This window comes from Suillus bovinus (assembly GCF_016758785.1).
Source record: "Suillus bovinus strain UH-Sbo-P2 chromosome Unknown EDB93scaffold_102, whole genome shotgun sequence".
Lineage (NCBI taxonomy): Eukaryota > Fungi > Basidiomycota > Agaricomycetes > Boletales > Suillaceae > Suillus > Suillus bovinus.
In genome coordinates this window covers 20,467-40,448 of record NW_024542158.1, presented here as the reverse complement: position 1 = coordinate 40,448, position 19,982 = coordinate 20,467, and the positions used below count along the sequence as shown (strand labels likewise).

The following is a 19,982-nucleotide window of genomic DNA, read 5'->3' as shown; positions in this document are numbered from 1 at the left end:
CCCAAGCATCGCCGCGTCAACATTCAAGTGAGTTTCAAACTTCAAAGTAGATAATTTGAAGCCTCGATGTCAATTTCTATCATGAAACTTGCCTTGTGCGATAATATCAAGTTTGAACTTTGACAGCGCTCCAGCTATGCAAAGAGTTTCAAGCTACTGTGCAGTCTTCAGGGCTCTCACGTCTCCTTCTAATAATCAACCCTCACTTTTACTTCAAGTCAGCCAAGTGTTCATGATATAATTTTAATTCAAACATACAGCGAACCTTCAAAGCCTCGACCGGTCGAGCAGCTTGGCATCACAAAGGAATTTGGGACACTGAGGCCAGCGCATTCTGTTTGAGTTCTAGACGGACTGATATGTCCTCGACAGAGCACAGGACAACCTCTGACAAATGTTCATTAAGAAGCACACCAAAGTCATGGGCGAAATTGAGCAACAGCTCAAGAACGGAAAACACACGAGATAAACTCATCACCCAAAACACTTGCTCCAGCATCAAATAATGATAGTGCACGTTGCCGGGCATGATCAGCGAATGCACCACACGTTTTTTGATGAGAGAGCTTGTTGTAGTGTGCGATATTGTGGCATCAATGGGTACAGTCTTTTCGAAAGGGTTCTGGGCCGGGCTTCTGGCGTGCATCGGCCTTCGTGGGAAGTCGGGGATCGGGGATCGGGGATCGCTGACACTGCGGGGATGTACTTTGCTACTTCATTAAAGACGACACCTACGACGGTACCTCGACACAACGCGGCCCTCAGGTCAGAAGGTATCAATGATCATGGCTTATGGTTATCTTTTGTTAGGACTTCAAAGAGCAGGACAAGGTGAAGACAGCAGTAGGAGATAAGCGCCACAAAGACGCGAGTATCCCTTTTTCTTCATGAATGTATCGTCACCTTATCTACTATGCACAGGCTGTACCAAGGATAATTGGGTGTGTCTCCCCAACAACGTCGGGCTCAATTTACCAAGCTACAGCTTTTTCCACATGAGCTCCTGAACCTATGTCAATTGTCAGGATCTTTGATTCATGAACGAGAAACGGATATTCAAGAAATGAACCCGGTATACACGGACTGTCAGATCGTCCCGTACCTCGAGGCCTGAAACGTTAGTGGACCAACAGGGCGACAGGAAAGTTGTACCTTGGCATGTGACACAGCATGCTTCCGTCATTCCTCCTGACTCACTGCCGTTGGTTATTTTTTTGCTCGCATCTCTATGCAGATATCATCTGTCGCTGTGATGGACCCAAGAGTCGGTCGGACCGTCTGTGTACCAATGCAAAGCTGGGTGACATGCTGCAGCGTGTCTCACGATGATCCAGTCATTGCAGTTGTGACTGTGGCTGTAAGTTGTCGAAAAGCCTCGTCTGCTGTTGCAATTTATAGGTTGACTTGCTCACCCATAAGTATCCAGGTTTGGTATCCCCAAAGCAAACCTTGGATAAATGAAGATAGTCGCTCTTTCCCTACCATAACAGATACGATGCCCATGTCTTTGCCTCACGGGTCGTGGACCTCGAAAGTACTCTGACTCGAGTCGTAGAAAGGCCTCGTCGAAGCTTTCTTGTCATATTTTGTCCCTAAATTCTATTGTTGAAACTTGACGGCAGACTGGCCTACTACCACCAGTCTCTTGGTCAAGATCAGGTACCTTTTTTTCATTAGAGTCAGTCCGTCATTGACCCTACATTGAACGTGTTTACGACGTCATATGCTTTACGGGATGAGGCGCTATGTATGAGTCCAACACGTACAACAAGCTGTACCTTACTCTGCCCGTTTTCTGAACTTGAGGGCAAATGTGTTCGAGCCTTTAAGCTTCGCTGACGAAATTTTGAGAGAGTTACTGTGGGCTTCTTTGCAATCACGTAAACTTTTCGTAAAGTACAAACGCAAGGCTTGCAGGCGATGTAGCATCGCTCATTTTGAACACAGCTCGTTTGATTATCATTGACGCTTAGTATCTTGGCAAGGTCCACGTCCTGATAATGTCCGATTTACCCATCTCTCAAGGACATCACAGGTATGTATATATTTATGAGCAGTGAGTTTTCGTTGATCTAACTCCCCTGCGTACCTTTTTCTTTCCTTAGGATCAGCGGCTTCATTTTACCTTCTATTCATAGCACAACTATTCGATCTAAGAGTCACTCTGATGATGTCGATCCCACTGAACGCCCAAATAATCAGTGAGGCGGTAGAAGCGTAAGAGCCATGTCCCGTACTGTGTCCCTCAGTTTCCTCACCCCCCCCCCTTTACTAGCTCTCAAACAATTGTGGGTTATTAAATATATGTCTAATGGTACAGGCTGAGGATACATCTGAAGGCTGTTGGCGTCCTTGGCTTTACAATTCTGGTGTGGGATCATGCAATCACTTTTGCAGACGAGGTCTGTTTTTGTTATTTTTCTGGTTCATTGGCTAACCCATCACAGGTGAAGATGATATGGGGCCGTCCGAAGAATCTCTGTAAGCTCGTCTATAGATTTTTTTCTCGGTGGTGACATCAACTTTTAGTGACGTGCTTATTCTTGCTCGTACGTTGGTGGCCCGAAATGATGTTTCCTGCCTGACTTTGGTGTAGAATCGGTACCTCACACCTGTTGGTTTCATCGTGAACCTTATTGGTAAGTTATGAATACTGTTCGCGCCGACCGGTGACGCTTCAATTAATTTGAAGCATATAGCCTGCCCTCTTGGTCGTTCATAGTCAGTCCTTTTTTATCTGATGAAAACAACCTAACAAGCAATGTAGAAGTAAGACATCACATTATAAGCTTTAGTGCGTTGTAACCGGTGCATAGATGCGAGCATTTCGTTCGGTACGAGGGGGCTATGACGGCAGTTGGGATTCAAGTTGTGGGACTAATGATGTTCCTGCGGTGAGCTCTTAACTGAAGTGTACCGTATCACCATCATAATTACTGAATTATGTCCATCAGTGTTCGAGCTATGTACCACGACAACAGATGTGTTGTAATCTTCGTGGCATCGTTGTTGTTTGCTTGGGTGGCGCTTAGCGCTTTTCTGTTGTCTCACGGTGTAGGTGGGTGCCAAAGTCATTTGACGTGCGGTTCGGGTCCAGCTAATCTGTTGATCAGCTGTATCTCACTCTTCTTCTATACATTGTGAGCCCATCTATCCGAATGCTAGTTTTCTCATCTACTCACTGTGTTCACGCAGCTTGTCGCATGGAGTTCTCTGATTCTTTGTATGTTATCCATGCTTTAATTTGATCAGTGGATTACTGAAAGTGAGCTCTGAAGGGTTCTTTCATCTGCATGGGCATGGATTCCTCTCTTCTATGACACAGTCGTCTTTGCCTTGACTTTGAACCGAACATTGCCCTCGATACAAAATAAAGAGGCAGGGCATATCGTCCACAGGCTATTCACAGATGGTGTTTTATTCTACAGGTATGCTCCTGGATTGAACAACTATAAACTTTTACATGATTCAATTCAATAGTGTATTGTGTACCATAAACCTTATCTTTACCATCATGGTTGTGAGGGCTCCACGTGGCTTGAAGAACATTACTGGACAGTGCGTCTTCTACTAGTATGTGTCATGTGGCATAGTTAACTGACATCTTTTAAAACTGAAATTTCAGACTGGAACTCATGTGAGTGTGGTCGATTGGTAATCTAAAAACTGATTTCCGAATAGATTTTGCAGATTAACCGTGAGTCTTATTTACGCAGATCATGAATTTCCGGCTTCATCTCATCCTCGGCCACATTCCTCTACAAGGTCGCTATGATGTCACGCATCACGCTCAACTTGAAGAAGGAGGGCACACGTGATTCTGTACCACTCGACACACACCTTGGAAGTAAATTTCCGCTCTACTTCGATTGTCAAAGGCCTGTCCAAGATATTATGAAGTCGCAACGACCAGCTCCTAGCTCCAAGACTTTTCCAATGAGAACAAAATCATTCGAAATGCAAGGTCATGCAAGAGCTTTTGACGGCGATGTATGCTCTCAAGGACAGCGAGACAACGAAGCTCGCATCTGCTTTACCTGCCCTGCAGTGACTGGTGCATTGGACCCTGCGGACAATGAACGCAGCAGGTACCAGGAGGCAATAGAGATTGTCGTACAGACTACTGTATGACATGGACTTGCGAAGTACGTTATTCTAGTGGTCGATACTGAATCAATTTGACCTCGGATGTTCAAACAGATACCAAATGTTATACTACTAATAATTGTCATTTCCTTCGTACCTTAGAGCTAATTAGAAAATCATACGATTATTAAGACAACAGGCTGTTATTTACAGTATATACTGTATACACAGTACTCGTACCATTACGTCACTAGTAGCTTTATACTTTGAGAATGGCATCCGAGGAGAGTAATAATTAGTACTATTTGTGCACAGCCACTGGTGGCGCTCATGGTGGTAGTACGCGTCGATGACGACTTTAACATAGTCATTCCCCTTCGCGAACGTTTGCGACAGGTCCTTAATATCAGTTTACGCAGCTCGATCAACTGTTGCGTCCCTTGCAATAGGAACTGGGATTTCGAATGTATTACACGACTCACTGGCGCTTACTAGGGACTCGTAATACGTGTTTTTCTCTTTGAAAAGGCTCATGACCTCCACACTTATACAGCAAGCAGATGCTCCATTGCCGTAAAGTCTCTATTATGGGATGGAACGTCTATATAAGACTTCAGCGGCCACCAGGGATCGCAACTGCTTCGCGCGCTCGTCTTGCATTGTCCGTTACACTTTTGTTAAGAATGGATGCTTTGGCTACGCAATCTGTGACCATAGATTCACTCTATTCGTAAGTGCCTATGTTGCTATCTTGTATCGGATCCCTTCATGAGCTATCTCTAGTCGACAGGCTGTCACCGTACGTCTTATTTGGATGAATCACCCTCTCGCCATCTGATGTATTATTGCATATCAAGTTTGTGGCTATCGCGAGTTTCACGCTTCTGTGCTGGGATCATATGATCACCTTTGCAGATGAGGTACGTTCCATGACCATTTTATCTCAACAACCGATATGAAGTATTTCTAGGTAGCCTTGATCTGGTGTCAACCCAAAAAACCTGGTAAGTATAGGCCACCCTTCTTATAGTTTCATCCGCCCAATTCACTCTGAATTTGTTCTAGCCGCGTACCTCTTTATATTGGTACGTGAAACCACATTTAACTCATCAACGCGAAATAACATTTTCTCTTGGAATCAAGAATCGATATATCACGCCTCTGGGATTTATTGTCAACATTGTTGGTGAGATCTATTCTTTCGTCATAAATTAAATTTCGTTGAAATATATAGCCAGCATTAACCCTCCCAAATTGGTCCACAGAGGTAGGCAGCTGTTTTGTCCTTCAAGTATTTCAAAGGCTAATAATTTGTATCTTCTTAGAGGTATGTGGTTTCCGATCTGAAAACGACTGGCATCAAATTGCTGTTAAGCTGCAGAAATTTCGTCAGATACCAAGCTGCCATGGCGATCATTGGTGTCAGTATAGCAGAACTGATAATGCTGATACGGTGGGTCACTTCAAGTGCGACGATTAGGTGCCTCTTACGATTTTTCGTAGGGTCCATGCTCTCCATCAATATCGTACGCGATTCGTTGCGGTTGCGGGCCTTCTCTTATTAGTCCAGGTTGCACTTGAGGCGTATTTAATCGCTCTTGGTAAAAGTGGGTACACCTTTTACTTTTGCAGATAGCAGTGATATCATGCGATTATAGTGGTTCCTCATGTTCAACAAATACACTGTGAGTACTGTTGCCTGATGTAGTGACTTTTCGCTGATTTCTCTGTTAGCTTGTTATGAGGTTTATGATTTGCCGCCGTATGAAGTCACGTTCTGTTGATTTTTTTAATCTTACTCGCCATACCGCAATGTCAGGGCTCTCTCTGTTACTCGCGCATGGTTGCCTTTAGCATACGACACTGTCATTTTTATCATGACCCTATGGCGCACCTTGCCCAGTCATCGGGATGGATCTATCTTGCAAACATTCCAAACAGATGGTACATTGTACTATATGTGGGTATATTTCTCGATTCAAGTCAACCGTCTAATCTGTTGATCGAGTAGTGTCATGTGTTCTACTAACCTAGTTCTGACTGTGATGATAGTACGGGCGCCTTTGGGCCTGAAGGGTGTTGCTGCTCAGTAAGTCTACTAGCACTGTGCTCGTGAATATAATTATTCACACCTATTCACTAGATTGGTGTTCTTGTGAGATTCTCAGCTCGTCTGTCTGCTGCCATGCTAAACAATTCCGTGATCGCCTTGATAGGTTAACGGTAAGTTGATGACTGGCAGACGAAAATCATTCTTGATTGACGTTTACTCTTACTGTAGGTTGTCGTGACGTCCCGAGTCACACTTCATCTCAAGAAGCAAGACCGGTCTTTCGTAATTCGCCCTCCTACGGTGTTCAATTTGGCACATGGACACCAGCAAATGTCAAGGAAACCCTTTGACGATGATCTACAGCCGAAATTACCATTTTCGACAACCCCTATTCCATCCATAACATTTGATCCCACGGACGATGCTCAATCTTTCAGAAGTGTTGATGAAGAGTCTCAGTGATCGTGCCATGTCTCAACAATCACAGGGGATCGTCCTAGCCAGGTGGCGCAATTCTGTCCTGCGTGCTGTGAGGAAGCCTGTGCCGTCCTCGCACCAGCCATCTGGATGGTTCGTGGTTGGGCTAGCACCAGAACGGTACGTTTGCTGCTACGCCTGCCATTCTTATTTGACATTTAGCAGGAACGCGCACTTTGTCGTACCTGTTTCGACCTCCATTTTGGAAGATCAACACCTGCGCCTGGTGATTGTCATACGTGCAGCTACACAATTACGATCCCACTTTCACAATGATGACATTTGGTGTTGGACGAAGAATACATGACCTATAAACGCAGGATACATCGCAGGGAAAATGATCATGGAAACTATCGATGTCAGATCCTGTATGCACCGACTCTTCTGCTCAAGGCTATTGTGCGAGCGGGCCATAATCTACATGCCAACGTCCCACGCTAGTCCTTGTCCTTATGTAAGGCATCTATCACGGAAAGTACCATTTTTTTTCATTCCACGCAGTGCTGCATGTGAACTCGCGCTCGATGGGCTGCGGGATGACGATGATGATGGATTATTAACCAATTGCTGAATGCATAATATTAGCCATTAGGGGCATGTGACCTTGGGCTGAGTTTTCTGATGAAGTGCCAGCAAGTTGGCAAAGATGGATGATATTTCATAAGATACGTAGTCAACAGAGAACTACAAGACAAAGAATCTATAGCTAGATCCCACCTAGTACTATATTATCTCGGTCTTTGATGTGTTGACCGAGTGATTGAGACCTTATTTTTAGACATTTTATGTAAGATTTATTTAATTTACAGGTGCCGTTACAGATTGTTTAAGTCGCCCTCCGTCGGCCCCTCCGATGCGTACTACTACAAGTTTTAGTACCACGCACCCCTCCAAGTTCGCTGAAAAATTTGCCAGAGTGCTGCCGCGATGGCGTAGTATCAAATCACCGTCTAGATCAAGCCTAGATTCATATTGGTTTGATGCGGTCGGTCGCTTTGGATCTGAACATAGTCACCGGTGACCGGTAAAGCTTGCCAATAGCCACCTACAGCATGGCTGACTCGGGCTCTGAGCGCATATATGTATGAACTCCGATCCAGTATAAAAGCATAACGTTGCTGATGTTTTCTTCGCCGTCCACAATCCCATTCAGACAGTCTTTCAGGTTCAATAATACTTATTGCTTTCAAAGATAAATATCATCACACTCATCCATGACGGAATCAATGAACTTGGATAACGTATTACAGGACGAGAATGAAACGTGAGCGGTGTTCGTCCGAGTCTGATGTACCTCTTTGCATGCTTAATACCTGCCGTTTCAGGCGTCAAACGATTGTACAGTTTTCCGCCTAGTCTGCTATTGTCAGTGACTGACATAGGTATCCTATGACTTAGTATGTTGGGATAGTCGGTTTCACTATATTGGTTTGGGACCACATTATCACCAGCGCAGATGAGTTGCGACACCAGCTAAATTGGTGAAACTCAAATTATTCAACATATCCGAGACAGATTGAATTCATCTGGAAACGCCCCAAGAGGCCCTGTGAGTGACGTCTTGATAACGTATGTGTACTAGTATCTGAACCTGTTTACTAAGTTGTATATTTGTTTCTACTGGTATGCATATGTATTGGCAGTGTCTGCTAGTAAAAAAAACATATGTCCGGGTTAATTTTCCAGAACCGATATCTTACTCCTCTCGTCTTTCTTGTTAATCTGGTTGGTAAGTACCTCGCCTTTGACTTATAGTGTCAACCGTGACCTCTACTAGCGTATACCCTACCTTCATGGGACGACACAGTGAGTTCTAATGCTATCTGATGGTGATGACACTCATAATTTTGAATGCAGAGGTCGGCATAGCGTTGCATCACTTGACTTATCTGACGTTGTCTAAGTTGCCGGCATTTTGTTCGATATGAAGGAGCTACCACAGCCGTAGGTATCGAGATAGCCGGATTAATGATGCTGTTATGGTGAAGATTATTTCTCCTCCCAGCCAACATCTGCTAATGATGGAGAATATAGCGTCGTTGCAATATATAAACACCAAAAATACAAATGGGCTGCCATTGTGCCCGCGGCATTCTTACTGCTGGCTTGGATTATAGTGACTGCATGGCTATTGAGTTATGGTAAACGTATGGTCGCATTTTCGCCACGCAACGTATGAGTTTATGACATAGTTCCCAGCCGTCCATCACTCAAAGGACATTCACTGTGAGATACTCATTCTTCGCACACGACAACCTTATTCATGTTCATGATTTCACAGCTTGCACTATGGTGTTCAATAAGTATGTTTTCACGGGCAAATATGGATATGAGTTTTGAAACCCTCGTCAGCGGCAGTATTGCTTCGGCTTCAGCTTGGTTACCTCTGCTCTACGACACGTATGTCTTTGGGTTGACGTTGAACCGCACGCTTCCGTCGATTCACTGTAAATCAGCGGGGCATGTTATCCGTACTCTTTTTGCAGACGGATTACTGTACTACAGGTGTGCAAACTAGGCTCTCCAGACACCAGAACTCACCAAGCATACAGCGTCATCTGCGCCATAAATCTGATATTGACAATTATGATCATCAAAGCTCACGATGGGGTAAAAAAACATCGCTGCACAGTACGCATATCTCCAATATAGTGTTTACTCGAATTTTCATTGATTTTACTATGCACAGGCTTGAGCTTCTGTGAGTGTTTCTTAGTAATCCACCAATAATAGCGATTGACTAAGATGATTTCGCTACAGCCTCACTGTGAGCACGGCTTGAAGCTCGTAACGGTATGGACTGTTTCACGGTCAACAGGTTACAATGATGTCAAGGATTACTCTGAACCTCAAGAAGCAAGTATTTCATGGACCTAGTCCCCACCACTCGCAAGAGGAAAGCTTCATTATGTCCACACGCAATAATATCATACACTCACCTTCGGGGGAAGTTGTTGCGCTCAGCCGATTACGGTCACATTCTGTTTCCTCCGCAGCGCGCGTCGAGTCGAACAGCCGTGCGCGATCTGGTTCGGCAAGTTCTATTGTACCCCCTGTACGAGCCATCGCCTTCGCAGAGTACCCATCAATCTCCGCTACTCCACCTCCCTTAAGCACTATATATTCTGCTACCAATACTCCAGATATAAGTCCCAGTGACAGTCCAGTTAGCGAACATGTCGACTGGCCTTCACCCTTGAATTCCGACCAGCGAAATACTGCAGGCATTGTATGATTTATATCTTATTGATTCTCTACTTAGTCCGTTATAACAGAGCTGTATGTATTAATTCTTCACGGGGTTGAGTAAATACATATTAATATTGTAGTACTTGTACTAAAATTATATAAATGGAACTGGTCACAAGTGACAGGTGGACGAAGGCTTCCAAATCGGACTGAGTTCCGCTCAGTGGCCTTGGTTCCAAGCATTCTTCTTCGTCAGCGCAGGACGCGACACTCAAACTTAGAATTATTTGCGAGCTCTCTTTTTATTTTCCTGGTTTAAACGCTTCAGATACCTTCTCAAGTCCTCTAGTCTTGGACACCAGGCTCATCTACCACAGATCATCCTTCTATACCCGTCTTGATCCCGACCATATCCCATCCAAGGCTATGGCAACTCCTTCGTCGACTTCAACCAGTCCCGGAAAGCGCGCGAGCACGTCGAAGCTTCTCAATGATTATGTTTGTTTGCATCGGACGCACATCGCATCGTGGCTTGGTACTGAATATGTTTGCAGCAACTCGGGGACTCTCTTGGAAAGGGCGCGTTTGGTCAAGTCTACCGTGAGTAACGAGGATTTCTGCGGGAATAAACTTTATGCAAGCGTTGATGCATGCAGGGGCACTTAATTGGGCCACTGGTGAGACGGTGGCCGTGAAGGAGATACAACTCAGTAACATACCAAAGGGAGAGCTCGGGCAGATAATGGTGGGTTCTGGAATCCATCATTCAAGAGCTTCGGGCGCATTGTTCAAGACTTCATTCTAGTCCGAAATCGACTTGCTCAAAAACTTGAACGTATGTGGCTCACAAAACTTATAGGCTGATCGTTCACCCGATCCATTCACCTAGCACCCTAATATCGTCAAGTACAAGGGCTTTGTCAAGACCAGGGAGTACTTATACATTATTCTCGAGTTCGTCCTCATCCCACCTCAAATGATGAAAGTAACTGAGCATACATACTCGTGCCAGGTTTTGCGAAAACGGATCATTGCATAATATTTGCAAGCGATTCGGTAAATTTCCAGAGAACCTGGTAGCAGTCTACATCTGTCAAGTCCTGGCCGGGCTCGTATACTTGCACGACCAAGGTGTCATCCATCGCGATATCAAGGGCGCGAATATATTGACCAACAAGGATGGATGTGTAAAGCTTGCTGACTTTGGAGTCGCTAGCTCTACTACAACTGGTGCGATTAATGATGATGCCGTTGTGGGCAGTCCCTATTGGAGTGAGTTGTCATGGTATGTGTCCTCGCCATGACTTACAACTTTCTACGCCAGTGGCACCTGAAGTCATTGAACAATCTGGCGCAACTACTGCATCAGATATCTGGTAAGCTTAGTCGAGCTGCCTGCAAATCAATATCAATACTGATATATTGTGCAGGAGCGTTGGTTGTGTAGTTATCGAACTTCTTGAAGGCAAGCCTCCGTATCACTTCCTCGACCCCATGCCCGCGCTCTTTCGGATCGTTCAGGACGATTGCCCTCCTATTCCAGATGGTGCATCTCCGATCGTCAAGGATTTTCTGCTTCACTGTTTTCAGAAGGACTGCAACCTCCGAATCTCGGCCAAGAAATTGCTCCGTCATCCTTGGATGATATCTGCGAAGAAGCAGATGAACATGGTCGCCGGGAAGGGACTGAGTCCTCCAGAAGGCGGATCGCAATCAGTCCCGGACGGCAAGAGACCCACAAGCAATTATAACTACGATGAGGCTGTTCTCAAGGTACAGGAATGGAATGAAGCTCTCAAATGTGATTCATCATCATTTTGATCAATTTGCTACTCATGCCCCCTTTAGCCCCTACACGACCTACAAAGAAAAATAGTCGCAACTCCGTCTCTGAAGGTCAACCACCATCCCCAACTCGTGGTGGTCGAGATAAGCCTGCGATGTCGCTCCTTCAGCATTCAGTTCTTGGTCTCCAGGCTTCGACCTCTGGGAACTCTGTTCTCAAAGTACCCAATATTGCTGCGGGAAAGCCTTCTGCCCCCGTTGCTCTAGTCGAGAAAATTCGGGAGCCGCTAGCTTTTGTCCTTCAGCCTCCAGAAGAGCAGACGGACAACTGGGATGACGACTTTGAGGATGGACCTTCATTTACCAAGTTACATGGTATGTGCGAGATTAAACGAGAGTCGCGATCTTACTTTGTGTTGCTGTGTAGCCTCCGCCTTAGAGAAGACATCCATGGAAGATGAGAAACCGGAGGGCGATGATAATGCACAGACCATTAGACCAAATCGTAGCCCAGCTGGCTCCGGGACAATACCACTCGCAAGGGCACCGTCTGCCGATATTGTACCCATCGTCGAAGACTATTCCGATATCGCAACCGAGGAGGACGAGCTCCTGCTTCAAGAGAAAGTGGCAGATTTTAAGGTCAGGGCATTGCTTTTTTCCCCTTATTGCTGGCTGAGAACTATCGCAATGCGAAGATGAAGAATTCGGTACGCAGGGGACTCTTTCATCCTGACGATATCAAAGTCCTCGGACTCCTTTCTGGTTCTCCCGGTCCTATGTCTGCACCTCTTCCTAGTTTGTCGCGGAAAGCATCCCGCCCATCTCTCAGTCCTATTTCTGGCATGGGTCTACCATCTACAGGTTCGATACGATCACATTCGCGTTCATCTTCCTTTGTTGGATCTAGTTCGAGTGCTTCCGGCTCTTTTGGTCGCGCAGAGGCGAAACGTGCGGCTAGTCATGCTGAATTTGGCAAGTATACTGAGGACGACGACGAGGACTACGACGATATCTTTGGAAAACCTGGCGGAACTAGTAAGTAGTGTTAGGCCAATGTGTGAATAATTTCGAACTCTGGTTTTGTAGCTCTCGAGCAGCCGATGCAAACTTTGCAACTTAACACGAGGTTGTCGAATAAGTCATGGGTAAGACCTATGTTTTGTTTCGGACATTTTGCGACGATTGATTTCACTGCAGCTCGGAGACGATTCGGACGAAGACGATCCTTTCGCAGAGGCAAGTTTTTATGTGTCATCCATGATACTGGCTGACTCAATTCTTCAGATCGATGAGGGCTTTGCTGAAGATGATCTTGAGACTAATCTCCTACGTGACAAGAATGCTCGGTTGTGCAACATGGTGAACCAACTCATCGATGAACTGACACCCTCGGCACCTGACTTCCAACTGCGTGATGCTTGTGATCAACTAGTCAGTTCAATTAACTTTGTCGGTTTCATAGTCTGATGCATTGCTGCATTTCTAGATCAATATCATGACAGAAAACCCAGATATGCTCCTGCAGTTAGTGTCTTCGCATGGTATGCTGGCAATTTTGGAGGTACTGGAAGGCAAGTGTTCCAGGGATGTCCTCATGAAGCTTCTTCACATCACCAACTTGGTAAGTCTGCGTTCTAATTTCCATTCATGAACTTAACGTCGTTGGTTAGTTGGTCACGAGCGATCTTGGATTCTTAGAAAGCTTCTGCCTCATCGGTGGGATTCCTGTTATGATGGGTATGTGTCGTAGCCCCAGAAAGGTTGATGGTGAAGGATTGACACACTGCAGGTTTTACTTCAAAGAAATACCCTTCTGAGTGTCGCGTGGAGGCGTCCAACTTCATCAGGCTGCTCTGCCACACATCTGTATTGACGTTGCAGATGTTCATCTCGTGCGTGCTTGCCCGACATCTCTTTATGCACCCTGTTCACGTCACCAAACAGATGTCGTGGCCTGAAAGTTCTTGTTGATCTGTTGGACGAGGACTACACTGACCAGACTGAGCTTGTCGCCGACGCTCTCAACGGCATAGGAAGCGTGTTCGAATTGCAAACTCCAACGACTAAGAATGACTTTTGTCGTATGTTTATCCGCGAAGGCCTCCTCGATCCCCTGTCCTCCGCTTTGCTCAATGTCATGGGCAATTCCAGTCCCAATGCAGTCGAGATGAAGCACAAGATTATACAGATCCTTCTCGTATTCTCGCAAGTGACACAAAGTGATATCCACGTACGTAACGCCATGGGGACGCGGAAGATCGTCAGACGTGAGATTTTCGTGTCAATCATCAAATTTGATGCACCTGACCGCAATTATGATGGCAGGTCTATTACGCGCATGCGAGCTTCTGGAGATGGAATGCCTAGTCCAGATGCTGAAGGCTGTGAAGCACTTGTCTATGAATGCTAATCTGCTCGAGGTGCTTCAAAACGCCAACGCAATCGAAATACTCATCAAACTGCTGGACGAAGAGAAGACCGGTCCTCACAGCACGGTAAGTCATATGAGATCACGAGTTGGGCAACACTCAGATCAAATGATACTTCAGGAGGTGTCAAATCACATCTTCCAGACCTGCTATAACCTCTGCCGGCTGAACAAGTCACGACAAGAGGAGGCGGCTCAAGCCGGCATTATTCCGTGCTTGAAGCGAGTAATTGAGACTAGCTCACCTCTCAAACAGTTCGCATTGCCTATTCTATGTGACTTGGCTAGCGCGGGGAAAAGCTGCAGATATCTCCTTTGGCAACATAATGGTCTCGCGCTTTATTTGAAGCTTCTAGAGGACCCATACTTCCAAGTCAGTGCCTTGGAGGCGATTCTGTCATGGTAGGGAGAATTTTGAATTGTGCATTGTACTTACGACTAACGTGAAATCAGGTTACAAGATGAAACGGCCAAGATCGAAGATGAGCTGATCAGCTCCGAGTCTCTTGAGGCGTTACTCAAATGTTTCGTAACCGCAAAAGCCAACTCTTTTGAGAACCTCCTTGACCCCCTTCTCAAAATCTGTCGCATCTCTACCCCACTAATCATTGGCCTTGCCAAATCTCAATTCTTCAAGCGCATCATTGACAGGCTCAATCACAGCCGTGCGGTGGTTCGTCTCAACCTCTTACGTATCCTTCGGACCGTTTGCGACGTGCACCCAAACCGTGCAATGTTAGTGGAACGCTACGGATTGCATGAAATGGTCATGAAGCTTAGCAAGGACGATGGCGCTGTCTTGGTGCGCGAGCTGGCGAGAGAGATTCTACCGGCACTAGCCCCTGCACTTAAACCGGCGGGCAACAGGTCTCTGCTCAAAGGGCATGATACTCCGAAAAGCAATTTGATAGCGTCCAAGAAAGCCAGGCGGACAGCATCGGAAACGTCTGCAATGATGGGACCAAACTCTTCCATGCTGGGTCTCAGTATGGGTCCCCCTCCAACACCAAGGACGGGAATAGAGAGGACGCACTCATCATCCAGGCATAGACTTGGTGATATACCTTGGCAATCTCATGGGGGACAAAGATGAACTATTTATCATTTGGTCAGGCAGAGTGCTTTTTATTAATTTATTGTCCGCTCTTTATCGTTAGCCTTGCATCGTCATCAGACACAGTACTCTCATTCACACATACCATATATCCCTCACTAATGATGGCATGCAGAGAACAAATACCTTGATTAACAATGTAATCTGAATGTGAATTGTGAGCGAATTAAAAGTCGAGGTAAGGTAATGGACATACAAGTAATCTACTTGCGAGCAAAGGGTATCTGGAAACCCGAGACCAATGCCCTTGCACGATTTTGGGCACCGAGGCCCACTGCATTGGTCACAAAGTGTATGTGCATACCATAAGACTTCGGGTACGAGTCTAAGTTGACCTCAATTTGAGGGAAGTAGCCCATAGCCTCTGGCGGCAAGCCAAATGAAACGACACCAGCCACACCGCTCGGAGATTTCATTGTTGACGATGCGGGAGGCATGACTATGCCTGGGAACTCTCGAATCCTTGGAAGCACAAACTCCACCAGGGTACTCAAAAAGTCGTACATCTTGGGTCCCTTCAACTCGACCTTTGCACCAACAGGAACACCAGGGCGCATCCATCCACCAACATTCTTCTTCCCCTTCACGATCTGCACTCCGCTGCTCGAAGGACGACCTCCGCCGCCCTCAGTTTCCCCCGACATTGCACGAAACGCGGCGATGAGACCAAGTAAATTACTCCGGTTGGCAAGTGCTTCCTTGAGCATGGAATGAATGACTATTTTTTCCAAACGGACGACATTCTCAGAAGTGGTCGGAGGTGCCGGCTTTTTGCCTGCCTGGGAGCCACCGACAGGAGGGTTATAACGGTTTTTAGTGTATGGATCATTTGGGTCGTAAGTGAGACGGATTTGACGTGGTGATGGTGGTGTGCCAGACTCGTGATTGTAAGTCATGTACATCAAGTTGTCTTGAAGAGTCGTGTGGTAGTGATCCATGAGACGGCATGGGTGGATGTCGCGCACGATGAGATTCCTGACGTGCGGCACTGGTAGACCATTCTCGTCGTACTTGAGGAATTTGCGAATTTTGGGAGGCTTCCTGAAAGGACGGACTGCCTGCGCACTGTGAGAGACGCGAACTGCTGCTGCGCTCATCTAAAAATTATGTTTGTGAGAGTAGGTTAGATGTTAGAAACCCGGAAAACGAACTGAGGGACGCGAGAGTCGAAGTGAGGATTCCAGAAGCAAAGCGGCGGACCAAGTATGGGAATATTTATTTTATGAATTATTTTTATACTTCTTCCTCGGGTTAACGTTCAGCCTCACCACCAGTGCTAATTCATTCGCAGTGTCAACGTTGTTGACGACGTCGACGGTTGACTTTATATTTTTTTTTCATTTAATTGTTCACTTAATGGCTTTGACTGAAACAGCACATCCAGCTCTCCCAACATTATGGGACGATACAATTGTGCCAACTCTTCGTAAAAGTACGTATAGTACCATAACGTTCCTGTCCAGAAGCTTCAGGCGTCAGATTCTGACGGTCCCGTCTTCTCTTCCAATTTTTTTTCAGGACTAGAAAGCGAAAGTCGTATCCTTGCTAAACGCCTATCAGTGGCATCTTTTTCTTCTACGGACGACGCACCAAGGTCGAACGCTCCTTCAATTTCTGGCCATACTCTGCGAGATCAGGCTCCAAGTTCACTTCATTCTCCAGAATACAAGAAATTTAGTGCTATACCCAGACCAAGCTTGCAACAATCAAGAAGTCCCTCAGAAGCATCCCGTGCCAACGGCACTTCCTCACACAATCCTCCATCTACACGCGCCCGCACAGTTTCTCAACCATACTTGTACGATCCTTCTTCTCAACTTAACGGCTACGCGAACGGACACGCTCTACCCACCCCAGATTCTTCTCGTCCTACTTCCCCCCGTACCTCTGACGTGAAACCCACCCGAATACCGATGGCCGCGCGGGGGAGAACCACAAGTATTTCCAGTCATGACCAAAGTATCGCTACTCGTACAGAAAGCCGCAATGACGTCCTTTCCCACCAGACACCTACTCCTGATACGTCTCCTGATCTCTGGATTATCGGCGAGACTGATCCCACTTTGTCAAATGCCACTATTCGGCATCAGAGATCAAATATCATGAATGAGCCTGCTCCATTTGGGGCGAGTTCTATCAGCTCCTCTATTCTATCCAAAAAGTCTCACCATGATGCTGCCTTTGCGCCTCCGCGGCCTTCTAATGAATCAGAAGAGCGCCCATTTGAACATTGGTACAGAGGAGACGTGCATAGAAACGGTGGCGTCGGGGAATTGCGTGTAGGTAAACGCATGGAGATGTTGCGTATTGCCAACTTCGGACACGACACAAAGTCCAGCACGCACCATCTTGCACATCGTGACTTCTCTGCCGCTTTGGAGTACAGCCGTAGACGGAAGAGAGCTGATAGTGCTTCTGGCCTACGTGAAAGACAGAGTTTGTATTTGGATGAAGAGAGAGCAAAGGAGGCGGATATGGTACTGGACGAGAGCCCACCGACGGATATCGATGGTGATCATGACACTGACCAGGAGGATTTCTATAACGCGCACGACGGTACAGAAGACGTCACCATTCATCCTCCATTCAGTGTGTCTACGCCTGGTCTAGTCACGTTCTCTACGGAGAATGCCCGTAGCGAAGCTCACCCCACTCTTAATACCGAGATTCCACCTACTCGGATACCCGTTGCACGTACAGCCTCGGAACCTCTTAGAGCCAATACATCCATTGAAACGACACGCAGTTCCGAAACCCTGATTCCATCTCCTCCTGACTCCATCACAAGTCCCCGCCGGCGGTCATTTTCACCATCACAGAGTCAATCGCCTGATCGTCCGCCGAGTAACAAACGTCGCACGAATAGACCGGTGTCGCCTTCAACACCGAAGAGGTCCAAGACGAAAGCGAAGACACCATCTTTAGCTGCACAACGGAAGGATGACAATCGCGGTTCGGTTGCTTCGTACCCAACTCCCGAAGGAGATGGTATGGTTGACGCCATACCCACGTGGACCCAACCAGTTCAGAAGTCGGGTACCTGGGACGAGGTGATAAGATAAGAATAGTTATATTAATTATTTCGCTGATCGATTTTCAGGTAGTATTACCGGTTGTAGCGCGCAAGAAAGGTCTTGATGGTCAGTACGAGCAAGCAGATGGCAGCCCTCGTCCAAAACCTCCCAATCCTGTTGCTCCAGTAAGTGCATCTCCAATTTTCGTATCCGACCAATTGATTATGTCTGTATCAGGCGCCTGGCACTTTTGGCTACGATTACTCCAAGTATCGCGCGCCTCGGGGAGAGGAGATACCAATGGATGAATTCGGCAACCTACCAAACACGAATCAGGAGACAACAGCACCGATGCCTGATAGCCCACCTCCAACACTGGCACCCCTCACCGAAGAACCAGAGAGACCCATCCGTCCAGCCCGTCGGAAAACGACCCCACGTCCTCCTGACTCTCCGGCACCATTCTCGCACTACCGACGTACAGACATTCCGACCATCAACGTTACGCGGCCATCCACTGACCTGGAGCCACCAAAGCAAGTACCTCACGACGATGAAGACACAGGCGCTGGGTGCTGCAAGTGCGTTGTTATGTGATTGCGACGACTTCGAATCATTTGTTCGTTCTCCTCATTGCCCCATGTTTTCACTTTTCACTTTCCCTTTCTCATCCACATTTGTATATGTCATCTTCATTCCTCTCTTAGCCGTGTCGTTCAGATTTCTTTGCATATCGGGGTTCCTCTTTTACCGCATACCTTACCACTCAAGACAACTGGAATGTCATACCTCTCGTTCACTTTCCGCTTCATTATTCTCCTCCACTCATACCATTGCCCTGTCGCAGAATGCATCTGTCCCTCTTCTCATGCCGCTCGTTTACCCTGTGTATTATGGATCCATGGTTGGTATTCACTCTCAAACTATTCTAGTGCTCTAGTACTTCGGATTGACTCACTTACATATACATCATCAGTGATATTCTTGTTTTGCATTGCGAGCTCCAAGTCCAAAGTTTTAATAGCATGACGTAGGGGATGTTTGTTTAACTGCGGAAATTCACGATCGGTTAGCTGATTTCTGAAATCGGCCGATGACAGGCGCGATGGCTGGATGGATTACATTGTGTATTGGCAGATAGCCCAACGTGTAACACCTAAGATGAAGTGTGCGGCCAGACGATATTCAGTTTGCGAGCAACATCATCCTCGTTTCCTGACACCATAGCACGTGCAGAAGATCTGGTTATCACACCGCCAATGCGTCAAAACGTCGAGAAGTATGGACTTGCAAAGAGTCCAAGGAGGCAACGGAGCGTCGGTGGACAACTTCACGAGCCAATACTCAGAGAGCATGGCAAGTGCCACCGATAGCGTGGATATTAGATATCATCAACATCTCCAGAATGCTCGTGGCGATGTCGCAAGTGTGAGCGACTGGGAGCGACTGGGACGCGTATGAGTACAAGCACGGCAGATCAACAGGTTTCTTACAATGAACAGGGCAGACCATAGGAAGCTTCAGCAACGACGAGATATGATCAGAAGTCGCAGACCGAATGGGGTCACTTAATAAGAACAGGCGCGCTATGACTGTCGAGGATGAAGATGAGTTCGCTTAGAACTTGGCGAACAACGGTTTGACATGTCTCGTACGACAATGGTTGTAAACAGGACGGCTCATATGTGGAAGTCAGATAAACATCGATGGATCAGTGTAATTACACAAATAGGCAGTGCTTGGGGGGAGGCTGGCTAGGAATGCAGCACAATATTGGATCGGGATGGCTGAACAAATAGGTCTGGGAGATCAGCATGGCTACTACTTAACAGT

General features: G+C 46.5%; 5 protein-coding genes across 5 annotated transcripts; 4 read left to right on the top strand and 1 right to left on the bottom strand.

Annotated features, from left to right (window-relative positions):
• The first annotated feature begins 1,909 nt into the window (after positions 1-1,909).
• Positions 1,910-4,400, top strand: EDB93DRAFT_1179667 (uncharacterized protein). The gene is made up of 19 exons (XM_041450615.1): positions 1,910-2,035; positions 2,106-2,217; positions 2,276-2,288; positions 2,340-2,402; positions 2,448-2,481; positions 2,530-2,549; positions 2,597-2,639; positions 2,693-2,721; positions 2,744-2,745; positions 2,817-2,894; positions 2,955-3,058; positions 3,114-3,140; positions 3,196-3,223; positions 3,279-3,428; positions 3,481-3,558; positions 3,626-3,637; positions 3,691-3,697; positions 3,766-4,145; positions 4,201-4,400. The coding sequence occupies exons 2-18, from the start codon at positions 2,168-2,170 to the stop codon at positions 4,129-4,131; spliced, it is 1,104 nt and encodes a 367-aa protein (XP_041302183.1). The 5' UTR covers positions 1,910-2,035; positions 2,106-2,167; the 3' UTR covers positions 4,132-4,145; positions 4,201-4,400.
• Positions 4,401-4,407: 7 nt separating this feature from the next.
• Positions 4,408-6,733, top strand: EDB93DRAFT_75412 (uncharacterized protein). The gene is made up of 16 exons (XM_041457336.1): positions 4,408-4,816; positions 4,870-4,885; positions 4,944-5,006; positions 5,057-5,090; positions 5,152-5,171; positions 5,230-5,272; positions 5,325-5,353; positions 5,412-5,539; positions 5,590-5,693; positions 5,745-5,771; positions 5,821-5,848; positions 5,906-6,030; positions 6,139-6,175; positions 6,230-6,241; positions 6,303-6,309; positions 6,368-6,733. The coding sequence occupies exons 1-16, from the start codon at positions 4,647-4,649 to the stop codon at positions 6,599-6,601; spliced, it is 1,077 nt and encodes a 358-aa protein (XP_041302182.1). The 5' UTR covers positions 4,408-4,646; the 3' UTR covers positions 6,602-6,733.
• Positions 6,734-10,231: 3,498 nt separating this feature from the next.
• EDB93DRAFT_1263301 (uncharacterized protein) lies at positions 10,232-15,167 on the top strand (the record flags this gene model as incomplete). The annotated part of the gene is made up of 20 exons (XM_041454204.1): positions 10,232-10,303; positions 10,360-10,405; positions 10,462-10,550; positions 10,611-10,640; positions 10,695-10,759; positions 10,818-11,077; positions 11,130-11,181; positions 11,236-11,606; positions 11,654-11,965; positions 12,018-12,232; positions 12,289-12,628; positions 12,680-12,738; positions 12,791-13,024; positions 13,080-13,214; positions 13,264-13,330; positions 13,383-13,485; positions 13,538-13,860; positions 13,919-14,088; positions 14,143-14,423; positions 14,475-15,167. The coding sequence occupies 20 exons, from the start codon at positions 10,232-10,234 to the stop codon at positions 15,112-15,114; spliced, it is 3,864 nt and encodes a 1,287-aa protein (XP_041302181.1). The 3' UTR covers positions 15,115-15,167.
• A 59-nt stretch (positions 15,168-15,226) lies between these two features.
• Positions 15,227-16,362, bottom strand: EDB93DRAFT_74983 (ribosomal protein L5 domain-containing protein). Its single transcript, XM_041457331.1, has 2 exons — positions 16,287-16,362; positions 15,227-16,232 (listed from the first exon to the last, which is right to left on the bottom strand). Exon 2 carries the CDS (start codon positions 16,230-16,232, stop codon positions 15,339-15,341), a length of 894 nt encoding a protein of 297 aa, XP_041302180.1. The 5' UTR covers positions 16,287-16,362; the 3' UTR covers positions 15,227-15,338.
• A 129-nt stretch (positions 16,363-16,491) lies between these two features.
• On the top strand, positions 16,492-18,746 carry EDB93DRAFT_1255784 (uncharacterized protein; the record flags this gene model as incomplete). Its single annotated transcript, XM_041453842.1, has 4 exons — positions 16,492-16,567; positions 16,654-18,185; positions 18,236-18,334; positions 18,387-18,746. The coding sequence occupies 4 exons, from the start codon at positions 16,492-16,494 to the stop codon at positions 18,744-18,746; spliced, it is 2,067 nt and encodes a 688-aa protein (XP_041302179.1).
• Positions 18,747-19,982: the final 1,236 nt, after the last annotated feature.

What these genes read in the sequence shown, in the direction of transcription:
- EDB93DRAFT_1179667 (XM_041450615.1), top strand. Translation starts at nt 2,168, where the DNA reads ATGATGTCGATCCCACTGAACGCCCAAATAATCAGTGAGGCGGTAGAA. An exon ending in GGACTAATGATGTTCCTGCG is followed by an intron (nt 2,895 to 2,954) that starts GTGAGCTCTTAA and finishes TATGTCCATCAG; the next exon opens with TGTTCGAGCTATGTACCACG. An exon ending in TCACTCTTCTTCTATACATT is followed by an intron (nt 3,141 to 3,195) that starts GTGAGCCCATCT and finishes GTGTTCACGCAG; the next exon opens with CTTGTCGCATGGAGTTCTCT.
- EDB93DRAFT_75412 (XM_041457336.1), top strand. Translation starts at nt 4,647, where the DNA reads ATGCTCCATTGCCGTAAAGTCTCTATTATGGGATGGAACGTCTATATA. An exon ending in TTTAATCGCTCTTGGTAAAA is followed by an intron (nt 5,694 to 5,744) that starts GTGGGTACACCT and finishes ATGCGATTATAG; the next exon opens with TGGTTCCTCATGTTCAACAA. An exon ending in GAGGTTTATGATTTGCCGCC is followed by an intron (nt 5,849 to 5,905) that starts GTATGAAGTCAC and finishes CCGCAATGTCAG; the next exon opens with GGCTCTCTCTGTTACTCGCG.
- EDB93DRAFT_74983 (XM_041457331.1), bottom strand. Translation starts at nt 16,232, where the DNA reads ATGAGCGCAGCAGCAGTTCGCGTCTCTCACAGTGCGCAGGCAGTCCGT.